Raw genomic sequence first — 24,391 nt, forward strand, 5'->3', positions numbered from 1 at the left:
GTAACATACTTCCAGAGATAGAACAGATAAACACATTTAGTGGCAAATTTTAGGTACCCCCCTTCCCCCCGCCTTACCTCAGTCATCACAGAATGGAAAAATAACCAAAAAATGAATCTACAATCAGAAATTATAGTTACATCTATATACTTGAAGCCATCAGATCTCTGGTGCACGACCTGCGGCCCTTTGGTATATGATGAGCATTCCTCGGACCTCAGCAGCAGGGCCAGGTCAAGGGGTGGGCAGGAGGGACAGTGGCCCGGGGCACAGCGTAACAAGGGGACAGAGAATGGACACCGGACAGGAAACCCATTCTATGGCATGAATTAATAGTGGGGGAGGGGTGCAGTTCTGCATCCCTGCCCTGGGCACTAGGTGGACTTCTCCCGGTACTGCTCACCAGTCTGTAGGGGGAACATTGATTGGGGTAATAGCATTGATCTCTACTAGGCTCATGAGACCTGCGGTCCCAGACTCAGATTGTCTTTTGCAGCATATCTCCAGCTATGTCCACACTCTCTGACCCTCATCTCCTCTATCAGGCTTGCAGTCTGACAGTCCTCTCAAGCATTACTTTGAACATTATGTGTGGCCCTTTGGTGATGTCAGGGGCCACATTTGAGGCCCCCTTTAGCTCATAAGTTGACAAGCACTGCATTGGCTGATCAGCATGACAGCAAAGCAATAGGCATTTCTAGAGACGAGAAGCCACCAGCCTTCCAACGCAACGTCACTAACCGCCTTACTTGACCTGAACATGGGCACTATATTAACCCTCTGTGGCTTGGCCATGGTGCCATATCTGGGTTAACCCCTCCTCTGCTAGAGAGAACACAAGACCCCCCCTCCCTCGCTTCCTGCCCTCCCTCTTCTCTTTCTTGCAGAATATTTTTTTGAGAAAAGCAGAACTCTAAGACAGACGGCAGGAAGCTGACAGAGAAGCACTGAGCATCACCCGGGGCCGATCAGCAGTCACAGGTATGTGGTCATGCACAGACCAAACACAGGGAGAAAGGCAGGATGATGGGGGTGGATGGAAGTCTTGTGATAGAGGGGCTGCCTGTCATTAGACAAAGCTGGACTGAATGGTGGAGACAGAGAGGATCAGAAAAGTGGCCTAAGGTCTCCTTTATTGGTCCATTGGTGGACATCTACAGACCACAGACAGGTGCTGGTGACCAGGTGGCATCTTTCGGGGAATTTGTCATCCTGACCAGGGGCGGACTGACAACTCATGGGGCCCCCGGGCAATAGGGGATCATGGGGCCCCTGTGTCCTTGCCCAAACTCAAAAAAGCCTATGAAAAAGGTACCAGGGGCCTCTCATGGGCCCCCTACTGACCCCGGGCCTTGGGCAGTGCCCAAGTTTCCAAATGGTCAGTCCGCCCCGATCCTGACCAATATTAACCTTCAAACCAGAGCTATCCCTAACCAACTACTTATATTGTAATGCGCTACACAAGCTGTTCATACTATATAAATCCTGTATAATAATAATAATACCTAGATGGTCACACATTCTCAGCCGCTATCATTAGAACTTGTGATTTGTGCCACCACCTCCTGTGCCGCTGTATCCAGACGGGGGGGGGGGGGGGTGATACAGATAGAACTCTGCCAGTGGCAAGGACATGGAGCTGTAAGACTTCTATACAGCAACCCTGCCCTATGAAGAGCCCACGGGGGGACTTCTGTCCTTTATATAACACTTTATAGAAATGACCAGAAACTTCCACCATTGGTGCATGAAACACAGCCTGGCACATAGATTGGTGTCACCTAGAAAGGTCAGATCTCCATTGCTGCCAATGATTGTGGATACAAGAAACTGATTACATAGCATCTGGCAAATGTCTGATGTTATAAACAAGTAATAGAGCATATAATGTCATAAAAAGGGATTGCAATATTATAGAGGTTTTTTTTTATCATATCTAATCATATAAAGGTCTAATACAATATATAATATCTAATCATATAAAGGTCTAATACAATATATGATGTCTAATCATATAAAGGTCTAATACAATATATAATGTCCAATCATATAAAGGTCCCAAACAATATATCATATCTAATCATATAAAGGTATAATACAATATATAATGTCTACGCATATAAAGGTCTTATACAATATATAATGTCTAACAGGGTGGACTGACCATTCGAGCACTCAGGCACTGCCCAAGGGCCCGGGGTCAGTAGGGGGTCCCATGAGATGCCCCTGGTGCCTTTCACTTTTCATAGGCTTTTTTTGGGTGTGGGCAAGGACACAGGGGCCCCATGATCCCCTATTGCCCGGGGCCCCATGAGTTGTCAGTCCGCCCCTGATGTCTAATCATATAAAGGTCTAATACACATCCATAACATTGGAGCATTGTTTTTTTAATTTTAAACACGTCAGTAAATTATGCTCAAAATAAATATATATAATGTATATATAGATATATATAGATATATAAAGTATATGTATGTATGTCAGTTTAAAAATGCAGCAGTCCACAAATGAGATGAGGCACAGAGGTTTGTCATATCTGATGTTCAGATGTTGTGATGTAATACTGGTTCACCCCGGCTGTGACTATTCTGACTCCTTGCAGCTTTTTGCTCTCTGTTAGAGATTTCAGGGTTGACTTGGATGATTGGCCACTGCTGGGTACTCAGCTTTAGCAACATGCAGGGCCGTGAATAAGGGGATACCACCAGTCCTCCTATACGGGACCCAGGACAGCAGGGGGGCCCAGGCAGCTGGGTGAATTGGATATAGGCACAGAGGGTGGGGTGCAGCGGGGGACAATTACTGGAACTGATCCCCTGTATGGCTCTCTCTGCAGCAGCTGAAAGCTGACTTCATCTCCTCTCCCTCCCACTGTCTTTCAGCTGCTGAAGAGAGAGCCGTACAGGGGATCGGTTCCAGTAATTGTCCCCCGCTGCACCTATAACCCTCTTTGTGTACTATACATTCCCCTTGCTGCCCAGGACCGCCTGTGTTCCCCTACCTGGCAGTGCTTCCGGCTTCGCTCCTCTCCATCCCAACAGCAGCTACAAGCGCACAATAGGATCCTTCAGGAGGCAGAGTGGGGAAGGATCTGGTAAATATGTCACATTTACCAACCCCTTCCTTTCCTGAATGAACACAATGAATGATCAGTACTGACCACTCGCTGTGTTCATTCATAAATGAAGCATAGTAACTTATTTTTTTTGGGGGGGGGGCTGTCAGGTTGGCTGTATGGGGCCCCGTGGTTTCTAACAGCTGCCCCGGCAATGTGAACATAAGACATACAAATCAGGGGATGTCCGGCAGTGTTCTGAGCCATATTATGGGGTGTTTGGGGGTCAGGCACAGTCCTGGGTAATGTGCAGGCAGTGATGAGGCTTTGCTGCAGGAGAAGACTTGGCTCATGCCTCTTGCTGAATATATTTCCTCCTTCTGATTTTGCTCTTTTTTTTTTAATCCATTTCACTTCTCTCTTCTGCTTTTGCTATAAAGCTCTTACTTTCTTCTCCGTCTCCCAATTACTCCAACCGAGCCCAGAGCCCCTTTCACCGCCCTGAGACACAACTCTGAAAAGGGCAGCAACTAAACCGACCCATTGGCCATTGTTCTGCCATATTCAAACATCCAACGTACGCAGATCCCACAAATTGGTCGCTATATTCCACAGATCCCTCCACCCTGAATCAAAGAGCCGTGTGCGTGACTATTGATGCTCCAGATTAAAACATAATCTAATAAAAACATGCTATGAAATAAACAATCCTGCTTGGATCCAAAAGGATAGTCATAGGGTTAGAACTGCATAAAGAGTAGAAATGTTTCCGTTTATATACAATGTATCCTCCTGAAATCACGGCTGATATTTGGATACAATGTGATAACGATCCAGCTTTGTACCCACAGTCTGCACTTCCAAATGTCCCCTCTTTATCTAAATACATTTATATTCAGGAGGGCTTTTTGTTCTCAGAAAATCGGTACAGGAACTCAAACATTTCCCCGTCAAAACAACCCCCCCCACACACATGTATGTACAAGTAGCATCAGGTAGTGGGTGTGGTCAAATTTCACTAAGAGTGGGAGGGTCTTAAAAGGGCATTACATTCCAGGAGTGCATTATGTCCAGAGTGCGGAGTTCAGGGGTGCGCTACACACAGTGCAGAGTTCAGGGGGGTGCTACACACAGAGTGCAGAGCTTCAGGGGTGCACTACACACAGTGCAGAGTTCAGGGGGGTGCTACACACAGAGTGCAGAGCTTCAGGGGTGCACTACACACAGTGCAGAGTTCAGGGGTGCGCTACATACACAGTGCAGAGTTCAGGGGTGCATCACACACAGAGTGCAGAGCTTCAGGGGTGCGCTACACACAGTGCAGAGTTCAGGGGTGCGTCACACACAGAGTGCAGAGCTAAGGGGTGCGCTACACAAAGAGTGCAGAGTTCGGGGGTGCACTACACACAGAGTGCAGAGCTAAGGGGTGCGCTACACAAAGAGTGCAGAGTTCGGGGGTGCGCTACACACAGAGTGCAGAGCTAAGGGGTGCGCTACACACAGAGTGCAGAGCTAAGGGGTGCGCTACACAGAGTGCAGAGCTAAGGGGTGCGCTATACACAGAGTGCAGAGCTCAGGGGTGTGCTACACACGGAGTGCAGAGCTCAGGGGTGCGCTACACACAGAGTGCAGAGATAAGGGGTGCGCTACACACAGAGTGCAGAGTTCGGGGGTGCGCTACACACAGAGTGCAGAGCTAAGGGGTGCGCTACACACAGAGTGCAGAGCTAAGGGGTGCGCTACACAGAGTGCAGAGCTAAGGGGTGCGCTATACACAGAGTGCAGAGCTCAGGGGTGCGCTACACACGGAGTGCAGAGCTCAGGGGTGCGCTACACACAGAGTGCAGAGTTTGGGGGTGCGCTACACACAGAGTGCAGAGTTTGGGGGTGCACTACACACAGAGTGCACAGTTAAGGGGTGCACTACACACAGAGTGCAGAGTTCAGCGGTGCGCTACACACAGAATGCAGAGTTCAGGGGGGTGCTACACACAGAGTGCAGAGTTCAGGGGTGCGCTACACACAGAGTGCAGAGTTCAGGGGTGTGCTACACACAGTGCAGAGTTCAGGGGTGCACTACACACTGAGTGCAGAGATTGGGGGTGCACTACACACAGAGTGCAGAGTTCAGGGGTGCACTACACACTGAGTGCAGAGTTCAGTTCTCTTCCACAGTTGCCTACCTCCGCATCCCCCATTGATATCTCACTTTCGCCCCTCTTCAGCTCTGATCTCTGCACAGAACCCCCCTCCTTAAAAGCTCCACCGTTTTCCACGTGTATTACTTTTGTTGCAGTATTAAGCTGAAGCACCCAACTGGCTCTAGTATCTCCTCCCACACTGTAGGTGGCTTCGCCTGTCTCACTTGCAGGGAGATCATCCAGTGGGGATGTTGGCATTCGGGCACATTGGATAAAAATTAGATCACAGAGGGTGCAGCTATCACTTGGATAGTGGTGAGCAGGGAGAGTTCCATCAAGTTCCAGCTGAAAAAAAAGCCCTGATAATTAGAATCCCTTCCATTCTTCAGGACACTTCTCCAAGTCACTTTTCCTCCACCAGGTTATGTCTCTCCTCCATGTCACCTCTTCTCCTTCAGATCATGTCTCTACCTCCAGGTCACTTCTCTTCCTCCAGGTCACATCTCCTCCAGCTCACTTCTCCTCAAGGTCACGTTTCCTCCTCCAGATCATTTCTCCTCCTCCTCACCTTTTTTACTCCAGGTCTCCTCCCGAAACCTCTCATGCTCCAGATCTCCTCTCCTCCTAAAGGTCATGTCTCCTCATCCAGACCAAATCACCTCCAGGGCACATATCCTCCTCCAGCTCATATCTCCTTCTCCAGGACACTTTTCTTCCCCCTGGTCACATCTGCTCCTCCAGGTCACGTTTTCTCTTCCAGGTCACATCTACCCCTCTGTGTTGCTTTTCCCCCTCTAAGTCAGTTATTCTCCAGAACACATCTCCTACTCCAGGTCATGTCTCCTCCTCCAGTAATCTCTCCTCCCCAGGTCACATCTCACTTCCATGTCCTCTTCCAATTAAGTTCTCCTTCAGGTCATATCTCCTTCTCCAAGGCACATCTTCTCTTCCCGATTACTTTTGCTCCTCTTTACCTCTTCTCCTCCAGGTTGCTAATTCTAATTGAGGGCGCTTCTTCTTCAAGTCACTTTTTTATCTCTAGGTTACTTCCATATCTCTTCTCCTCCAGGTCACTTCTCCTTCTACACGTCACATCTCTCCTCCAAGTCACCTCTATTCTTCCTGATCACTTTCCCTCCTTCAGGTCTCCTCCTCCAGGTAACTTTTCCTGCTCTTTACAGGTCACTTCTCCTCCAGTTCAAGTCTCCTCCTATAGGTCACGTCTTCACATACAGGCCACTTTACCTCCTCTATGTCAAATTTCCTTCTCTAGGTCATGTCTCCTACTCCACGTCACTTTCCCCCCCAGGTAACTTCTCCTTTTCCAGGTCACTTCTCATCTAGTTCTCATTTCCTTCTCCGGGTCATGTCTCCTTCTCCAGGTCATATCTCCTCCAACAGGTCACCTCTCTACTTCCAGGCCACTTCTCCTCCAGGTCATGTCTCCTTCTCCTGGTCACATCTCCTCCTCCAGGTCATGTGTCCTCCTCCAGGTCACTTCTGTTCTTCCAGTTCACTTTTCTCCCTTCAGTTCACCTCTTTCCTTCGAGGTCACTTTTCCACATTCAGGTTATGTCTCCTCCTACAGGTCACATCTCCACCACCAGGTCACTTTACCTTCTTCAGAACACTACTTCTCCATCAAGTCACCTTCCCTTTTAAACCCTATCTCCTCTTTTAGGTCTCTTCACCTCCCCCAAGTCACTTGTCCCCCTTGATGTCCCTTCTCCTCCTCCGTTTTAGATCTCATCCTCCACTTCTAATTGTTCAAGACTTATTGGAAACTGTGAGGCATCACAGTTTCATTGGCTTCCTCTACATCATTCCACCAATTCACCTATCTTGTTCATCTTCATCTGTCCACAGCCCTCGCCATGAGCCGGAAAGTTGTTCGCACCAGCAAGTTCCGTCATGTCTTCGGCCAACCAGTGAAAGCCGACCAGTGCTATGATGATATCCGAGTGTCACAGAACACCTGGGACTCCAACTTCTGTGCTGTCAACCCCAAGTTTTTGGCCATTGTGGTAGAGGCCAGCGGGGGTGGAGCTTTCCTGGTCTTGCCTCTATCTAAGGTAGGTCAGAGAGGGAATTCGGGTGGCTTCTTCTGTTGTTAAATTTGAGTGTGTGGTTTCTTGCTTGCAGGACACTGTTGTCATGGCATGAAGTCATTGAAGGTAGCTCCAACCTCTATGCTGATGTGTGTATTTAAATCTTGTGCCGGGAGTCACTTTGGGTGGGGGGCCCATGGAACACAGATCATTTTGGAGAGGTGGGGAGACCCCTGTCTCAGCTCCCCATATCCCTCTTATGTGTAAGTCACCCTGTGCCTGTTAGGGGTACAGGGTGATCTGTGCTAATATTGGGGTGGGGGGGTTGTGGATTGTTTAATGTCATGTGGTTGCATCCCATTGTTCTATTGTGTGTCTTGCTTGGGAGCAAACTATTATGGGATGTATGTGTTTATGTGTATTGGCTTGGTGGGGGTTGTCTCCAGCAGCCCTCCCTCCTGATGGGACTGTCTGCTGGTGTGTCTCTTGTTACTAAATGTAGATTGCCCCGCCCTGTGTCATTATGCAGGGAGGGGGGGTTGTTCCCTTGAATGTATATATTTTGTATCTGTGTTAAAATAAAGGAGTCTATTTCCTGGTTTTACTTCAAGAGTGGTGTCTGTGGTCGGTGTGCGGACGGGGAAGCAGGAGTCTAACAAAAATACCCAAGTGCAGTTGGGGTCCGGTTCCGTTACAAGGCTTAGCTCCCAGCACATCAAAAAGAGTGGGAGGGGCTGCACTAAAAGCCAATCAGCTGCATGCATGTGTGCCAACATGAGGAATGAGCAAAGCCAAGGACCCATTAGTGTGTTGCTGCTCATCCATTGTCTAATATGCAAGCTGTGAGCAGACTTTGACACTACCTTCCTTAACTCTAATAGAGAAAGTGCTGCACATTTCAGTCCTGGCAGTACTGTCTGGCAGAGGTGTGTAAGTCACAAATATGGATGGACAGAATTATAAATCTTTTGGCAGATAAGTCCATTCAAGGATGCACATTACAAATATGTATTGTTGTAGCCTGATGTTGAATGAATAAAGATTTTTCTAGACCAACGCTAATGCTGCTTCAGTTCCTAAGGCCTCCTGCACAAGGATGGAGAGTCTGAAATGTGGCCAAATACTGTCTTCTTTTTTTTTAATTGTTTTTATTAAATTTTGCATAAAAACAGATATAAAAACTTAACATTGCGCTTCACAGGGCGCCAAACGTGATCCACGCCTCGCGGGGCCATGAACAATTACAAGAACAGTGCGATTAACTTGTATTGGTATCTAATCACAGAGACTGACTTACCCTAGCTTCACATCTACGCGTTTTCTGCAGCGCTTTGCAGAAACGCAGTACAGTCCACTTAACATGATTTCCTATGGGACAGGTTCACACCTATGTGTTTTCTGCAGCGCTTTGCAGTACAGTCCATTTAACATGATTTCCTATGGGACAGGTTCACATTCGTGTTTTCACCCCGGTACGTTTTTTTGGAAAGGGTCAGGGACTTTTTTGAACGCAAAACGTTGTGTATTTGGTTCTACAGACTTCAATGGGAATGCTGCAGAAAAGCATGTATTGCATTTTTGGTACGTTTTTGATGCGTTTTGCATTTAAAATCTGCCTAGCAACAAGAAAAATTTAAGAAATGGAAAAAAAAGACACAAAATGCATCAAAAACACAGCAAAAATGCGAATGTGCAAAAAATGCAACGCAAAACGCAATGCAGAAATGCACAAAATGCAACCTGCATAGGTGTGAACCTAGGGTACCAGAAACTAAGAAAACCTAAATGCCCCTCCTCTGTCCTTCCCCATTATACCACCCCTCCCACTTACCTTCAAACCAATTATTTTTATACAGGGAGATCCCTCCAACAGTATAGCCCCCCTCCAGTCAATGATTGATAGTAACACAGTAGCTAAATGGTTAGCACTTCCTCCTGGCAGTACCAGGGTTGATGGTTTGAATCCCAACCACGGCACCACCTGTCTGGAGTTTGCATGCTCTCCCTGTGCCTGTGCGGGTTTCCTCCCACGCTCCAAAGACATGCTGGTAGGTGAATTGGCTCCTGTCTATATTGGTCTTAGTGTATGTATGAATGTGAGTTAGGGACCTTAGATTGTACACCCCTTGAGGGTTAGGGACCTTAGATTGTACGCCCCTTGAGGGTTAGGGACTGATGTGAATGTACAATATATATGTAAAGTGCTGCATACATTGACGGTGCTATATAAGTACCTGAAATAAATAATAAATAAATAAATAACACAAGAGCAAATAAGGCAGGTAAAATCTATCATCCAGGCCATCACAATGAATCCTCATAAAATAATAAGATGTTGAGATGGGTTCCATGGGCAATTCTATGGGCATTTCTATGGGCATTTCCATGGGCGTTTCTATGGGCATTTCTATGGACATTTCTATAGGCATTTCTATGGGCATTTCTATGGGCATTTCTATAGGCATTTCTATGTCCATTTCTATGGGCATTTCCATGGGCATTTCTATAGGCATTTCTATAGGCATTTCTATGGGCATTTCTATAGGCATTTCTATGGGCATTGGTTGGTCCTGTCTTCTTAGAGAACAGCAATCTTTCTATTTGCCGAAGCCTCCTCGGGTTCATCCGCTCTGAGAATAATCGTGCAGATCACCAATCACAGTTGCCCAGATCCATGAATTGATTATCTGCAGATCAGACGTATTTGCGTGCAAACATTCTGGCCAATCATCTATGATTCGGGGAGGAAGCTATAATCCGAATTGACAAATCTCTTCATTCATCCCCTCCGATTGTATTGTGAATAAGATTGCCTTTTCTATCAAGGGAATTTGGTATCTTCATGAGAGCGCAGTTCACAAACGTCTGATCATGTCCTATGTGTGTCAGGAAGCTGTGGTCGGGGACGGGATGTGGGCAGGCAGAGCAGGTGAAACAATCATTCTGCAAGCATTATAGACATATATGTACATAAATGAAGCTGCAAGAAAACAGAAGAGTTCCCAGTCCGGAAGACGAGACTCTGGGTATCTTGTCTACAGAGGGCTGAGTATGCAGAGGGCTGCAATCTGTGAGTTGCCGAAAGGTGATTGGTTGTGGGCGCCTTGTGTATCAATGGGGTCAAGTTGATAAACTTCATCTTGTAAACTGTCTAAGAGGAGATTTTCCACTCAGTGGAGAGATTTCTTCCCATTTTCTGTTGAGTCTATACCATTGGTCTCCAAGCTGTGGCCCAAGGGCCTGATGCGGCTCTTTGATTGCCTTTATCCGGCCCTTGAGACACGATTCCTCTCACTGATACGAGACACAATTTTGCCAAATTATGTTAACAATGGGGCTCCATATCTCCCACTGATACTAACAATGAAACACTATTCCTCCCACTGACACCAATTATGGGGCACTAGTCCTCCCACTGACACCAATGATGGGCCACTCTCGTCCCAATGATACCAATTATGGGGCACTAGTTCTCCCACTGACGTCAATGATGGGCCACTCTCGTCCCAATGATACCAATTATGGGGCACCAGTCCTTCTACTGACGTCAATGATGGGCCACTCTCGTCCCACTGTCACCAATTATGGGGCTCGAGTCCTCCCACTGAGGTCAATGATGGGCCACTCTCATCCCAATGATACCAATTATAGGGCACTAGTTCTCCCACTGACGACAATGATGGGCCACTCTCATCCCAATTATACCAATTATGGGGCACTAGTTCTCCCACTGACGTCAATGATGGGCCACTCTCATCCCAATGATACCAATTATGGGGCACCAGTCCTTCTACTGACGTCAATGATGGGCCACTCTCGTCCCACTGTCACCAATTATGGGGCTCGAGTCCTCCCACTGAGGTCAATGATGGGCCACTCTCGTCCCAATGATACCAATTATGAGGCACCAGTCCTTCAATGACGTCAATGATGGGCCAATCTCATCCCAATGATACAAATTATGGGGCACTAGTCCTCCCACTGACATCAATGATGGGCCACTCTCATCCCAATGATACCAATTATGGGGCACCAGTCCTCCCACTGATGTCAATGATGGGCCACTCTCGTCCCAATTATACCAATTATGTGGCACTAATCCTCCTACTGACGTCAATGTTGGGCCACTGTCATCCCATTGATACCAATGATGGGGCACTAGTCCTCCCACTGATGTCAGTGATGGACAACTCTCGTCTCAATGATACCAATTATGGGGCATCAAATGTGGAAATGTTTTCTACCACTGATTCCAGGAAAATTTCCACTCCCGCTGGCTACAGTCCGGCCCACCTAAAGTCTGAAGGACAATAAAGTGGCCCTTTGTTTAGAAAGTTTGAAGACCCCTGGTCTCTACGATGGGAAGTGAAGATAAATCTCCCCAATGGGACAACATCCTATTGAGTGGCAATGAGCGCTGCAGTGTAGGGAGGTGGGGGTGTCACATGTTACGCCATATAAGTACCAGTATGTATTGCAGCAGATCAGGGTGGCAGACAAGCAAGAGAAGGTTAGTATTGGCTTTTTACAGTCTGATCTGTAAAGAAAACCTCCATCTATAAGTCCAGTGCAGCTCCTCTTTACATTTGTCATTTAAAGTTGAACCGTAGACCAAGGATCTGCAGAAGGTGGCCTGCAGCTGGGGTCAGTGGGCTGTCACACGGATCCTCGGGACAGGTGATGGTCTCCATTTCTCCCCAGCTTCTACATCCTCCATTCCCCTCCGCTCTCCAGCACAGTTCCCCTGGCTGTAATGTCATTGTAGTGGCGTTGGTTGCTACCCTACAACCAATCACATGCTTGCCTCAGCATTCACAGGAGGATGGTTCCCAGCCATGCTGTAAAGGTGGACTCTGATGTAAGGGTGGACTCTAAATGGGACCGTGATGTAAAGAGGACTCTGATGATGACCCTGATGTTAAAGGGTGGGTTCTGATGTAAGGGGGCGCTCTGATCAGAACCTTAATGTAAGGGGGGACTCTGATGTATAGGGGGACTCTGTTTTATTGCTGGATTCTGATATAAGGGTGGACTCTGTAATGGGTGGAGTCTGATGAAACGGTGGGCTCTGATGTAAAGGGGGACTCTAATGGGGACCAGGATACAAAGGGGGACTCTGATGGCGACTGTGATGTAAGGTGGGATTCTGACTTATGGGTGGATTCTGAGGTATGGGGGGACTGTCCTGTTTGGGTGGATTCTGATGTAAGGGGGACTCTAATGGGGACCCTTATGCAAGGGGAGACTGTGATATAAGGTGGGAACCTGATGCGCGGGGGGGGGCTCTGATGGGGACCAAGATGTAAGAGGGGCCTCTGACGTAAGGGTGAACTGGAAATGGGACCATGATGTAAGGGTGGACTCTGATGTATGGGTGGAGTCTGATGTAAGGGTGGACCTTGATGAAAAGGGGGACTCTAATGGGGACCAGGATACAAAGGGGAACTCTGATGGGGACCAAGATGTAAGAGGGGCCTCTGACGTAAGGGTGAACTCTAAATGGGACCATGATGTATGGGTGGACTCTGATGTAAGGGTGGACCTTGATGTAAGGGGGGACTCTAATGGGGACCAGGATACAAAGGGGAACTCTGATGGGGACTGCGATGTAAGGGGGGATTCTGACTCATGGATTCTGAGGTAAGAGGGGACTGTAATGTTTGGGTGAACTCTGATGTAAGGGGGACTTTGATGGGGACCCTGATGTAAGGGGATACTCTGATATAAGGTGGGAACCTGATGTGGGGGGGGGGGTTGGGGTTCTAATGGGGACCAAGATGTAAGAGAGGACTCTGATGTAAGGGTGAACTCTAAATGGGTCCCTGATTTAAGAGAAGACTCTAATATATGGATGGACTCTGGTGTATGGGTGGACTCTGATGTGGGGGGGGGGGACTCTGATGTATGGGTGGACTCTGATGTGGGGGGGTGATCCGTATACCCATTAAGTATATCTAAACCCAAGAACAAAAATATATTGCAGCTTAGCAGTCCTTAGATGTGGTGGCTGCATTAGTTTTCTGTGTTCATGCATCTCTGTAGTTACAGATTAAATATCCGTTGATCCTGCCAGAAATCCAGTGTGCCCGTAACTTCCTGTGCTCTGTATTGAAATCTAAAACAATGCCCTCCCAGCTACATAACTCCTCCCTACATGTAATGGAGATGAGTGCAGGGGGAGGTGTTCTGTAGTTCTAACATTTCCTATTCTAAAGGCTGCTCCCCCATACTACATACAGGAAGTGTGTTACTGGAAGGATCACCGAATGAAAACAGAGGAAAGCAGTTAGGAAACTCCAGCAACCCATCCGGCCACATACCAGCCTGCAGAACAGTGAGCTGTGATTGGCTGTTATGAGTTAAGCGAAGTACATTTCAGTCTTTTTTTTTTACAATCAAAAATTAAAAAAGAAAAATTCTGATTCCACGATTAAATTGTACCGTGTGTGACCGACAATATGGCGAACGGCTGATGATCGTTGCCGCTTTCCAAATGCAACATTGAGCGCAGACACGCACACGCGCAGTCCAGCTGTGATATCCGCACACAATGCTCTCTGTGTGTCCCCGTGACACCCTCGCTGTGTGCGAGCCGGGGGGGGGGGTGACATCGCTGCGGGGAAACCAAGCCATCCCATGACCGACATGCAATGTGAGCGGAGCAGACAGTCAATTAAGGATTAACCCTTTAAGGCCGGCCCCCAACACCTAACCTACAACCTGCAGATTTTCATGGAAATCAATGCTTGAGGCAGTTGTGTTCCTATTTATAAACCTCTCTGAAAGAGGACCTGTCCTGGCGGGGCTGACACAGGAATCTGAATATCCGTCCTAAAATGTATACAGGAGAACCTCGGTTTACGAACGCCTCGGGTAACGTAATTTACGGTTTACGAATGAAAATCCATTGAAAATAATGCCTCGGTTTATGAATTTTTTTCACAATACGAACAGATTAACCCCCCCTGGCGGTATTCCTGAGTGTAGCTCGGGGTAGAGTTTCAGTACCAAAAGCGGTAACCCCCCCCGAGCTACACTCGGGCTTACCCTGCGGCGTTGCTCAGGGAGTCCCTGCAGCGCTTACCTTGTCCTTCGCTCCCACGATGTGTCCCCTGCAGCGTCCCCGGCCATCTCCTCCGGCCAATGCCGGCATCCGGCTTCTGTGTTCCGGTCCCTGTGACGTCGGGACGTACGGGCACCGGAACCGGCGGCAAATTTGAATTTTTTTTTAAAATGTAATTTTTTTAAAAATGATTATTATATAGTAAAACATTGCTGTTTCAAACCATTTCACATACATTGTGTCCCGAGTGCTTTGTCCGGCGCCCTGCCTACATTTTTACTTTCTGCCTGGAAACTGATAAACGTCCATGGCGTCCAAAAAGCGTCCCTTTAGGTCAGACGCGGTTTTAGACCGGCTAGAGAACAGCGATAGTAAATCAGAACCACTTGCAGAATTGAGTGATAATGATTCGTGGGGGAAATTCCTCATCAGACACTGAAAACTATTCTGCGACTTTGCTCAGCGATGTGCGAACTTGGCGCTATATTTCACATTTCAGTGTTTTTGGTTTGATTATATTATTGAAATTTATTATTAAATTATTATTTTTTATGATTATTTATTAAATTATAATTTATGATTTTGTGTTTCAAGTTTTATCATCCCCGGGATGTTTACTATACATGCAAAAAAATGTACCGCTTTCAGCACCAAAAATCTGAAATAATCATACCGCTAGGGAGGTTAATTGGTTTTCAATGCATTTACGAATTTATTTTGAATCATGTCCCTGTACAGTATTTATGCCTTTAAAGTGCACTTTGTACAGAGTTTTGAACAGATAAAAGACTTTTTTGTTATTTTTTCTGACCTCTGGAACGGATTAATTGGTTTTCAGTGCATTTACGAATTAATTTTGAATCATGTCCCTGTGCAGTATTTATGCCTTTAAAGTACACTTTATAAAGAGTTTTGAACAGATAAAAGACTTTTTTTAAACTTTTTACTGACCTCTGGAACCGATTAATTGTTTTCAATGTATTTACAATTTTTTTTTAATCATGTCCCTGTACAGTATTTATGCCTTTAAAGTGCACTTTATACAGAGTTTTGAACAGATAAAATACTTTTTAAATTTTTTTTCTGACCACCGGAATGGATTAATTGGTTTTCAGTGCATTCCTATGGGAAAACCGTGTTTCGGTTTACAAATTTTTCGCAATATGAAAAGTCTGGGAGAACGCATTAAATTCGTAAACCGAGGTACTCCTGTATATAGTCGATACTTTTTTCTTTAGTTTTTATTATTATTATTATACAGGATTTATGGCGCCAACAGTTTGCTCAGCACTTTACAATATAACGGGAGACAATACAGCAACAATACAGTTCAATACAAGAGGGACAGGAGGGCTGATCCTGGGAGCTTACAATCTAGGAGATTAGAGTAGTTAAAGACTAGACACCCTCTCGGGTTTTTATTTCTAGAGTTCAGGATGCTTTTTATTATTTGTAACATATAAAACATTCAACGCATTTCACGGGCCAAAGTACTACTCAGGGGCGGACTGACAACTCATGGGGCCCCCGGGCAATAGGGGATCATGGGGCCCCTGTGTTCTTGCCCAAATTCAAAAAAGCCTATGAAAAAGGTACCAGGGGCATCTCATGGGCCCCCCTACTGACCCCGGGCCCTCGGGCAGTGCCTGAGTTTCCAAATGGTCAGTCCGCCCTTGGTACTACTCCTTCACACTGAGGACTTGATTGGAGGAAACGTTAACCAAAGTGAACTGTATTCATCTGGTTTGACTTTCCTTCATATGTAACCTGATAAAGGCCAGGAGGACAAGAAGGATTCCTTTACACCTGTGGTTTAGGTAACCTTGAAATGTAGCACAGTGTGAGAAGTGGCAAGGGGGCCAGAAGTCCAGTCCATAGGGGCTCCCTACTGGAGAAAGGCTTGGCTGTGAGGTGCTTGTACAGACCCAACTGAAGGTAGATGAACTACAGGTGAAACTCGAAAAATTAGAATATCGGGCAAAAGTTCATTTATTTCAGTGCAGCAACTTAAAAGGTGAAACTAATATATGAGATAGACTCATTACATGCAAAGCGAGATAGTTCAAGCCGTGATTTGTCATCATTGTGATGATTATGGCTTACAGCTCATGAAAACCCCAAATCCACAATCTCAGAAAATGAGAATATTGTGAAAAGGTGGAATATTCTCGGCTCAAAGTGTCCCACTCTAATCAGTTCATTCAGCCATAACACCTGCAAAGGGTTCCCGAGCCTTTAAATGGTCTCTCAGTCTGGTTCAGTAGGAATCACAATCATGGGAAAGACTGCTGACCTGACACCATCACTGACACCCTCCATAAGGAGGGAAAGCCTCAAAAGGGAATTGCAAAAGAAGTTGGATGTTCCCAAAGTGCTGTATCAAAGCACATTCATAGAAAGTTCTGGTGACACCCATTCCCCATCATTTCAAGTTTGATGACACCTGTTCCCCCTCATTTCTTGTCTTGGTGACACCTGTTCCCCCCATGTCTAGTCCTGGTGACACTCCTTCCCTCTCATTTCTTGCCTTGGTGACATCTGATCCCCTTCATTTCTAATCCTGGTCACACCCGTTCCTGATCATTCTAGTCCTGGTGCCACCCATTCCCCTTCATTTCATGTCCCTGGAGACACTTGTTCACCCTAATTTGTTGCCTTGGTGACACCTATTCCCCCTCATTTCTAATCCTGGTCACACCTGTTCCTGCTCATTCTAGTCCTGGTGACACCTGTTATCCCTCATTTCAAATCTGGTGACACCTGTTGCTGCTCATTTCTTGTCTTGGTGAAACCTATTCCCTACATGTCGTCCTGGTGACACCCATTTCCCCTCATTTCTTGCCTTGGTGACACCCGTTCCCCCTCATTTCAAGTCCAGTGACACCTGTTCCCCCTCATTTCTTGTCTTAGTGACATCTGTTCCCCCCATGTCTATTCCTGGTAACACCCCTTCCCCCTCATTTGTTGCCTTGGTGACACTTATTCTCCCTCATTTCATGTCCCTGGTGACACCCATTCCCCCTCATTTCATGTCCCTGGTGACACCCGTTTTCCCTCATTTCATGTCCCTGGTGACACCTATTGCCCCCCATTTCTTGCCTTGATGACACCTGTTCCCCCTCATTTCATGTCCCTGGTGACACCCATTCCCCCTCAGTTCTTGCCTTGGTGACACCCGTTCCCCCTCATTTCATGTCGCTGGTGACACCCGTTCCTCCTCATTTCATGTCGCTGGTGACACCCATTGCCCCCAATTTCTTGCCTTGGTGACACTCGTTCCCCCTCATTTCATGTCCCCGGTGACACCCGTTCCCCCTCATTTCATGTCCCCGGTGACACCCGTTCCCCCTCATTTCATGTCCCTGGTGACACCCGTTCCCCCTCATTTCATGTCCCTGGTGACACCCGTTCCCCCTCATTTCATGTCCCTGGTGACACCCGTTCCCCCTCATTTCATGTCCCTGGTGACACCCGTTCCCTCTCATTTCATGTCCCTGGTGACACCCGTTCCCTCTCATTTCATGTCCCTGGTGACACCCGTTCCCCCTCATTTCATGTCCCTGGTGACACCCATTCCCCCTCATTTCATGTCCCTGGTGACACCCGTTCCCTCTCATTTCATGTCCCTGGTGACACCCGTTCCCCCTCATTTCATGTCCCTGGTGACACCCATTCCCCCTCATTTCATGTCCCTGGTGACACCCGTTCCCCCTCATTTCATGTCCCTGGTGACACCCGTTCCCCCTCATTTCATGTCCCTGGTGACACCCGTTCCCTCTCATTTCATGTAATGGACTGCACAGCTAAGTCAGACAAGTCAGATGTCACTTTCTGCTCAGTTGTGGGAACGTTGGTGACAGATGACACTCGGATCTCTTTCTCAAGGTGTCACATTTGTATTTTCAGGTCTGGCGCGCTTTTTTTCTTCTTCTCTGTGTGCGGCAATGTTATCAGCAGATCTGAGTGTTTCCGTAATAAGGGAAGTGTGACTCCGCACTGTAGTCATGTCCTTATTTGGTGATGTAAGTCTTCTGCCGCTTTACCTTCTGTAATGAGGGGGCGGGGCCAGCGTGAAACACGCGTGTGACAACATCGCACCTCTGTCGCAGGCCCAGCCGGGCCCCTCACACTTCCCCTATAGGGCATTGCACAACTGCCGGAAGGATCTCTAAAAACTGAAGCAAGGCCCCAAGATTCAAACGTTAGTCTCCGAGCTGCACTGTGCGAGAGGAAACGAGCGATCTGATTGGCCACGGTGGCTCTGATTTTTCCTTCTGGTCCTATTTTATGCAATTGTTTTTTTTAAAAACGTATCAAAGAATGTTCGGTCAAGTGTGGTCAGGATTTCTGGTCAGATCAAAGGATTACTGATCAGATGTTCTGTTGGATTCAGTTGTAATGTGTGTTGTGCGCTCGTGCGTCCACTTTGGATTGGCATCCATAATGTGTCTGCGACAAACCATTTTTCTTTGCATTGGGATCGAATGAGAATATTTTATCCATCAATTTAGTTAAAAAAAAAGATTGAATGTAATTAAAAAAGGCGAGAAAAGATATTGTGAAGAACAGACGACTGTAATAAAAAGTAAATGATAGAAATTGAAACAATTGTAATGTGTGTGGCCAGCAAAAGGATCAGTTTGTATACAATTAGCACCAAAACCGACCAGAGAAGGGCTCATGTCTATGGTGCCAGTAAAAACCAACACAAGAAATGATGGGGAATAGTTGTCACCAAGACAAGAAATGAAGGGAATGGGTGTCACCAAGATAAGAAATGAAAGGGAATGGGTGTCATCAAGACGTAAAATGAGGGGAAACGGGTGTCACCAACACAAGGGATGAGGAAGATCTGGTGTCACCAACAAAAGAAATGAGGGTGATCTGGTGTCACTAGGATATGAAATGAGGAGAGGACAAATGTCACCAGGATTCGAAATGGTGGGAACGGGTGTCACCAGGAAAAGAAATGAGAATGAATGAGTGTCACCAGGACATAAACTGAGGGGAACATGTGTCACCAGGACATAAACTGAGGGGAACGTGTGTCACCAGGGACATGAAATGAGGGGGAACGGGTGTCACAAGGAGAAAAAAGTAAAAGAGAAAAGGTTACTTAGACAAGAAATGAGAGGTAATGGGTGTCACAAGGTCATAGAATGAATAGTACCCTTATATCATTGGAGAAGTGACCCCTTACATTGATGGTCAGTGGAGAAGTGACCCCTTACATTGATGGTCAGTGGAGAAGGGTCCCCTTACAATGGTGGTGAGAAGGGCCCCACACTGATGATCAGTAAAGATGGTTCCCCTTACATTGGTGGTCAGTAAAGAAAGCCTCCCATTACATTGGTGGACAGTAAAGAAGGGTTCCCTTACATTGGTGGTCAGTGAAGAAGGGTTCCCTTACATTGGTGGTCAGTGAAGAAGGGTCCCCTTACATTGCTGGACAGTGAAGAAGGGCCCCCTTACATTGCTGGACAGTGAAGAAGGGCCCCCCTTACATTGGTGGTCAGTAAAGAAGGGTCCCCTTACATTGGTGGTTAGTGAAGAAGGCCCCACTTTACATTGGTGGCGAGTGAAGAAGGCACCCCCTCACATTGATGGCCAGTGATGAAGGGTTCCCTTACACTGATGGTCAGCAAAGAAGGGTCCCCTTACATTTCTGATCAGTAAAGAAGGCCCCCTTACATTGGTGGTCAGTAAAGAAGGGTCCCCTTACATTGGTGGCCAATGAAGTACAGCCCCCCTTATATTATTAGTCAGTAAAGAAGCCCCCCATTACATTTGTGGTCAGTGAAGAAGGCCCCACCTTACATTGGTGGTCAGTGAAGAAGGCTCCCCTTACATTGGTGGTCAGTGAAGAAGGGTCCCCTTACATTTGTGGTCAGCGAAGAAGGCCCCACCTTACATTGGTGGTCAGTGAAGAAGGGTTCCCTTACATTTGTGGTCAGTGAAGAAGGCCCCACCTTGCATTGGTGGTCAGTGAAGAAGGGTTCCCTTACATTTGTGGTCAGTGAAGAAGGGTCCCCTTACATTGGTGGTCAGTGAAGAAGGGTCTCCTTACATTGGTGGTCAGTGAAAAAGGGTCCCCTTACATTGGTGGTCAGTGAAGAAGGCCCCACCTTACATCGGTGGTCAGTGAAGAAGGCCCCACCTTACATTGGTGGTCAGTAAAGGCCTCCCCATTACATTGATGGTCAGTGAAAAAGGGCCCCCCTTACATTGGGCATTAGGGAAAACGTGCCCCCTTACATTGATGGCCTGTATAAATGGGAACTTAATTCTCTGGTACTCACTGCTGAAGGAACCCCTAGAAACCTTTAGATGAACCCTGGTTGAGAAAGGCTAACCTACCGGATATGTAACTGAAAATAATAATGTCACCCTTGTGTCTTCTCTCTGCAGACGGGTCGCCTGGATAAGTCGCAGCCCCAGGTCTGTGGTCACACGGCCGCAGTGCTGGACATCGATTGGTGCCCCCACAACGATAATGTCATTGCCAGTGGCTCGGAAGACTGCAGCGTCATGGTAAGATCCGGAACAGGGAGGCCGTGTGCCGCACAGGACTCTAAACAACCGTTTCACAGACAATATGTACTTTGGCAGCCAAAGCTAAAACCAGAATAAAGGAGTGGCCTGAATCAAGTAAAATTTCCATCCATGGTGTCAAGGGGAGAATCCTATGTGTGTGAAAGTTTCTCCTTGGAAATGTTTTTCCATAATAGTCAGCAAATCCCTTGACACAATGGAGGGATTTGCTGACAATGTTCTTTGTCCTAGGAACACCGATCGCTGTATGGGACATCTGTGCGAGGTCTTGATCATGTGATCACTGATTTGCGAATCAGTGATCACATGAATAGTAGTAAGCAAGATGTCACTTCTGACATCATTGCTTACTACGTGTGAAATCTGTGAATGATCACAGAGATCACATGGTACAGGGCTATTCACAACAGCCTTGTACCATGTGACAAGCTGTGACCAATCACAGCTATCACAGTATTCCTCAATGGCTGCAAGAATGCAGCCAGAGAGAAGGAGAAATGATTGCTTTTACAGCCTTTATGGGTGTAAAAGCAATCAGTGTAAAAAAAAAAAAAATCTTCATCACCCCCCACAAGTAGTACAGTGTCACCATATTCGGTTTAGGCCTTGTCCTTTGCGCACAGAGATTTCTCCAGATTCTCGGAATCGTTTGATTATATTTTGTACTGTAGGCAAGGAACTTTATTTTGAAATTATTCAACAAATTTTATACGCAGCTTTTCACAGATCGGTGACCCTCTGCCCATCTTTACTTCTATCTCTCTAAAATGCTCTTTTTATACCCCATCATGTCCTGACCTGTTGCCAATGAACCTAATTACTTGCACAATGTTCTTCCAGCTCTTCCTTGTTACTTGGCCAGCTTTTAGTTGCCCTGCCCCAACTTTTTTGAGACTTGTTGCTGCCATCAATTTCAACACAACCTTTTTTTCCCCTAAAATGGTACATTATCTCATTTTAAACATTTGATATGTTTTTTTATTTTCTATTGTGAATAAAATATGAGTTTATGACCTTTGCAAATCATTGCATTTTATATTTTTATGTAGATTTTACACAGTGCCCCAAATTGTTTGGAATTGGATTTGTATTTCATCTCCTTTATGTTGTGTGTGTTCACCAGTGCCAATGTCTCCTTCTGTCCTTCAGGTGTGGGAGATTCCAGATGGAGGTCTGACCCGCTCACTCACAGAACCCATTGTCACCTTGGAAGGGCACACTAAGCGGGTGGGAATTGTCCTCTGGCACCCGACCGCCCAGAATATATTGCTGAGTGCAGGTAAAAACCAAAAACTAAAGAAAGGATTTATTAAGAAAGGAGAAGATTCATTTGGGTATCTTTGGCTTGCGAGGTTATCTTCTTGTCTCGTCCCGGCCAGAACCAAACATAAATACTTCACTTTACCCCTTCGAAGGGAAGAGTTGTATATCACTTATAGGCAGATCTTCCAACAGACCAGAAAGTTTCTCTGTGATAACAATTGATTTCAACAACATGATAAACTCCATATTGCAAAGATGGTTCGATTGTCTCTGTTTGCTTATTTCAGGATATAGTCTATAGCCATCGTTATTGATGAAATGATTTAGATATGTCCAAAATATCACGAAAATCTTCAAAAAAGACCCAGAAAAAAGAACTGATCACTATGTGTAACATGGCTTTGTTTATAAACAAAGCCATATTAAGGCAATAAAAACTATTGATGACTATTAAGTGAAGCCGGGACTTAATGGTCCCCTGACTTATGTTTATTAACAAAAGCCATGTGATCATTCTGTCCTCCTTGATCTGGTGATCATCAATGGCTTTGTTGATAAAGAACGCCATGTGATCTCAGCCACATGGCGTTTGGTTTACTAACAAACCACTGGTGACCACCAGGTCGAGCTAGAACCTATTGGTCATCTGACTTATATTTATTAACAAAAGCCATGGGATCATTATATCCTCCTTGATCTGGTGATCATCAATGGCTTTGTTGATAAATAAAGTCATGTGATCTCAATCATATGGCTGTTGGTTTACTAACAAACCACTGGTGACCACCAGGTCAAGCTAGAACCTATTGGTGATCTGACTTATATTTATTAACAAAAGCCGTGGGATCATTATATCCTCCTTGATCTGGTGATCATCAATAGCTTTGTTGATAAAGAAAGCCATGTGATCTCAATCATATGGCTTTTGGTTTACTAACAAACCACTGGTGACCACCAGGTCAAGCTAGAACCTATTGGTCATCTGACTTATATTTATTAACAAAAGCCATGTCATCATTATGTCCTCCTTGATTTGGTGATCATCAATGGGAATGAAAATATACTGTCAATTTGTAAGGATCAATAAAGGGAGAAGTGGGCAGGGGTGGCCACTCTTATTATAGTCATTCTGAGCAATTTCAAGCCTAAAAAGCAGCATCATTTCTTTTTGGCTTCCTGGAGATAAAGCTTCATTTAGCTCCCTCTACTGCTGTTTCTATAGTCTAGGTGTTTTGCCCTATGTTCTCTTTTGAAGGGGAAGATCAGAGATCAGATTTCCCAAGTCTTCCCCTCCAGCAGAGATCATATGACCAAATATCTGGGGTTTGGAAGCAGCACTGGAGGGAGACTGGAGCATCATGCTCTCCAGGAAAGGCCTTCTTTTGCTCTATACCCATCCCAGGTAGCCTGACTAATTTTTAATCTTTGCTGTTCCTTCACCAGGTTGTGACAATGTCATCTTGATCTGGGACGTGGGCTGCGGGCAGTCCATCATCTCCATAGATGAGACACATACGGACCTCATATACAGCGTGGCCTGGAACCGGGACGGCAGTCTCATCTGCAGCTCATGTAAAGACAAAAAAATTCGAGTCATGGAACCCAGAGCCGGTACCATTGTAGCGGTACGTCTGCAAAAATTTGTGCTGATGACCTCAGCAACGCATATGGAGCTTATTCTATATGGCAGAATCACAGACAGGGATGATAGGCGACCAATCAGATCTTGTTTTACATTAAGGTAACCTCAGGGCATTTTTGGAAATTAAAATCTAAGACACATATCCCCGTCTCCAGAGCTATGAAGAAGCTTCGGGCGGCATGTTCCCTTCTCCAGATCTATGAAGAAGCTTCGAGGGGCATATCCCCGTCTCCAGAGTTATGAAGAAGCTTTGTGAGGCATGTCCCCTTCTCCAGAGCTATGAAGAAGCTTCGGGGGGCATGTTCCCTTCTCCAGAGCTATGAAGAAGCTTCGAGTGGCATATCCCCGTCTCCAGATCTATGAAGAGGCTTCGAGGGGCATGTCCCCTTCTCCAGAGCTATGAAGAAGCTTTGAGGGGCATGCCCCTTCTCCAGAGCTATGAAGAAGCTTCGGGGGGCATGCTCCCTTCTCCAGAGCTATGAAGAAGCTTCGGGGGGCATGCCCCCTTCTCCAGAGCTATGAAGAAGCTTCGGGGGGCATGCTGCCTTCTCCAGAGCTATGAAGAAGCTTCGGGGGGCATGCCCCCTTCTCCAGAGCTATGAAGCTTCGGGGGGCATGCTGCCTTCT

At 46.4% G+C, this 24,391-nt stretch overlaps 1 protein-coding gene across 1 annotated transcript in view; it reads left to right on the forward strand.

The window, feature by feature from the left end:
- Positions 1-826: 826 nt before the first annotated feature.
- The window catches only part of CORO1A (coronin 1A), a 32,869-nt gene continuing 9,304 nt past the window's right edge, over positions 827-24,391 (forward strand). Inside the window, exons 1-5 of the mRNA XM_089684164.1 lie at positions 827-981; positions 7,063-7,268; positions 20,716-20,838; positions 22,009-22,138; positions 23,566-23,747. Of these exons, the coding sequence (XP_089540290.1) occupies positions 7,071-7,268; positions 20,716-20,838; positions 22,009-22,138; positions 23,566-23,747 (633 nt within the window). The 5' untranslated portion in view covers positions 827-981; positions 7,063-7,070. The remainder of the gene's footprint in view (positions 982-7,062; positions 7,269-20,715; positions 20,839-22,008; positions 22,139-23,565; positions 23,748-24,391) is intronic.

This window comes from Staurois parvus, unplaced genomic scaffold, assembly GCF_062004578.1.
Source record: "Staurois parvus isolate SC_StPar_1 unplaced genomic scaffold, SC_StPar_1.0 ptg000338l, whole genome shotgun sequence".
NCBI classification, from domain to species: domain Eukaryota; kingdom Metazoa; phylum Chordata; class Amphibia; order Anura; family Ranidae; genus Staurois; species Staurois parvus.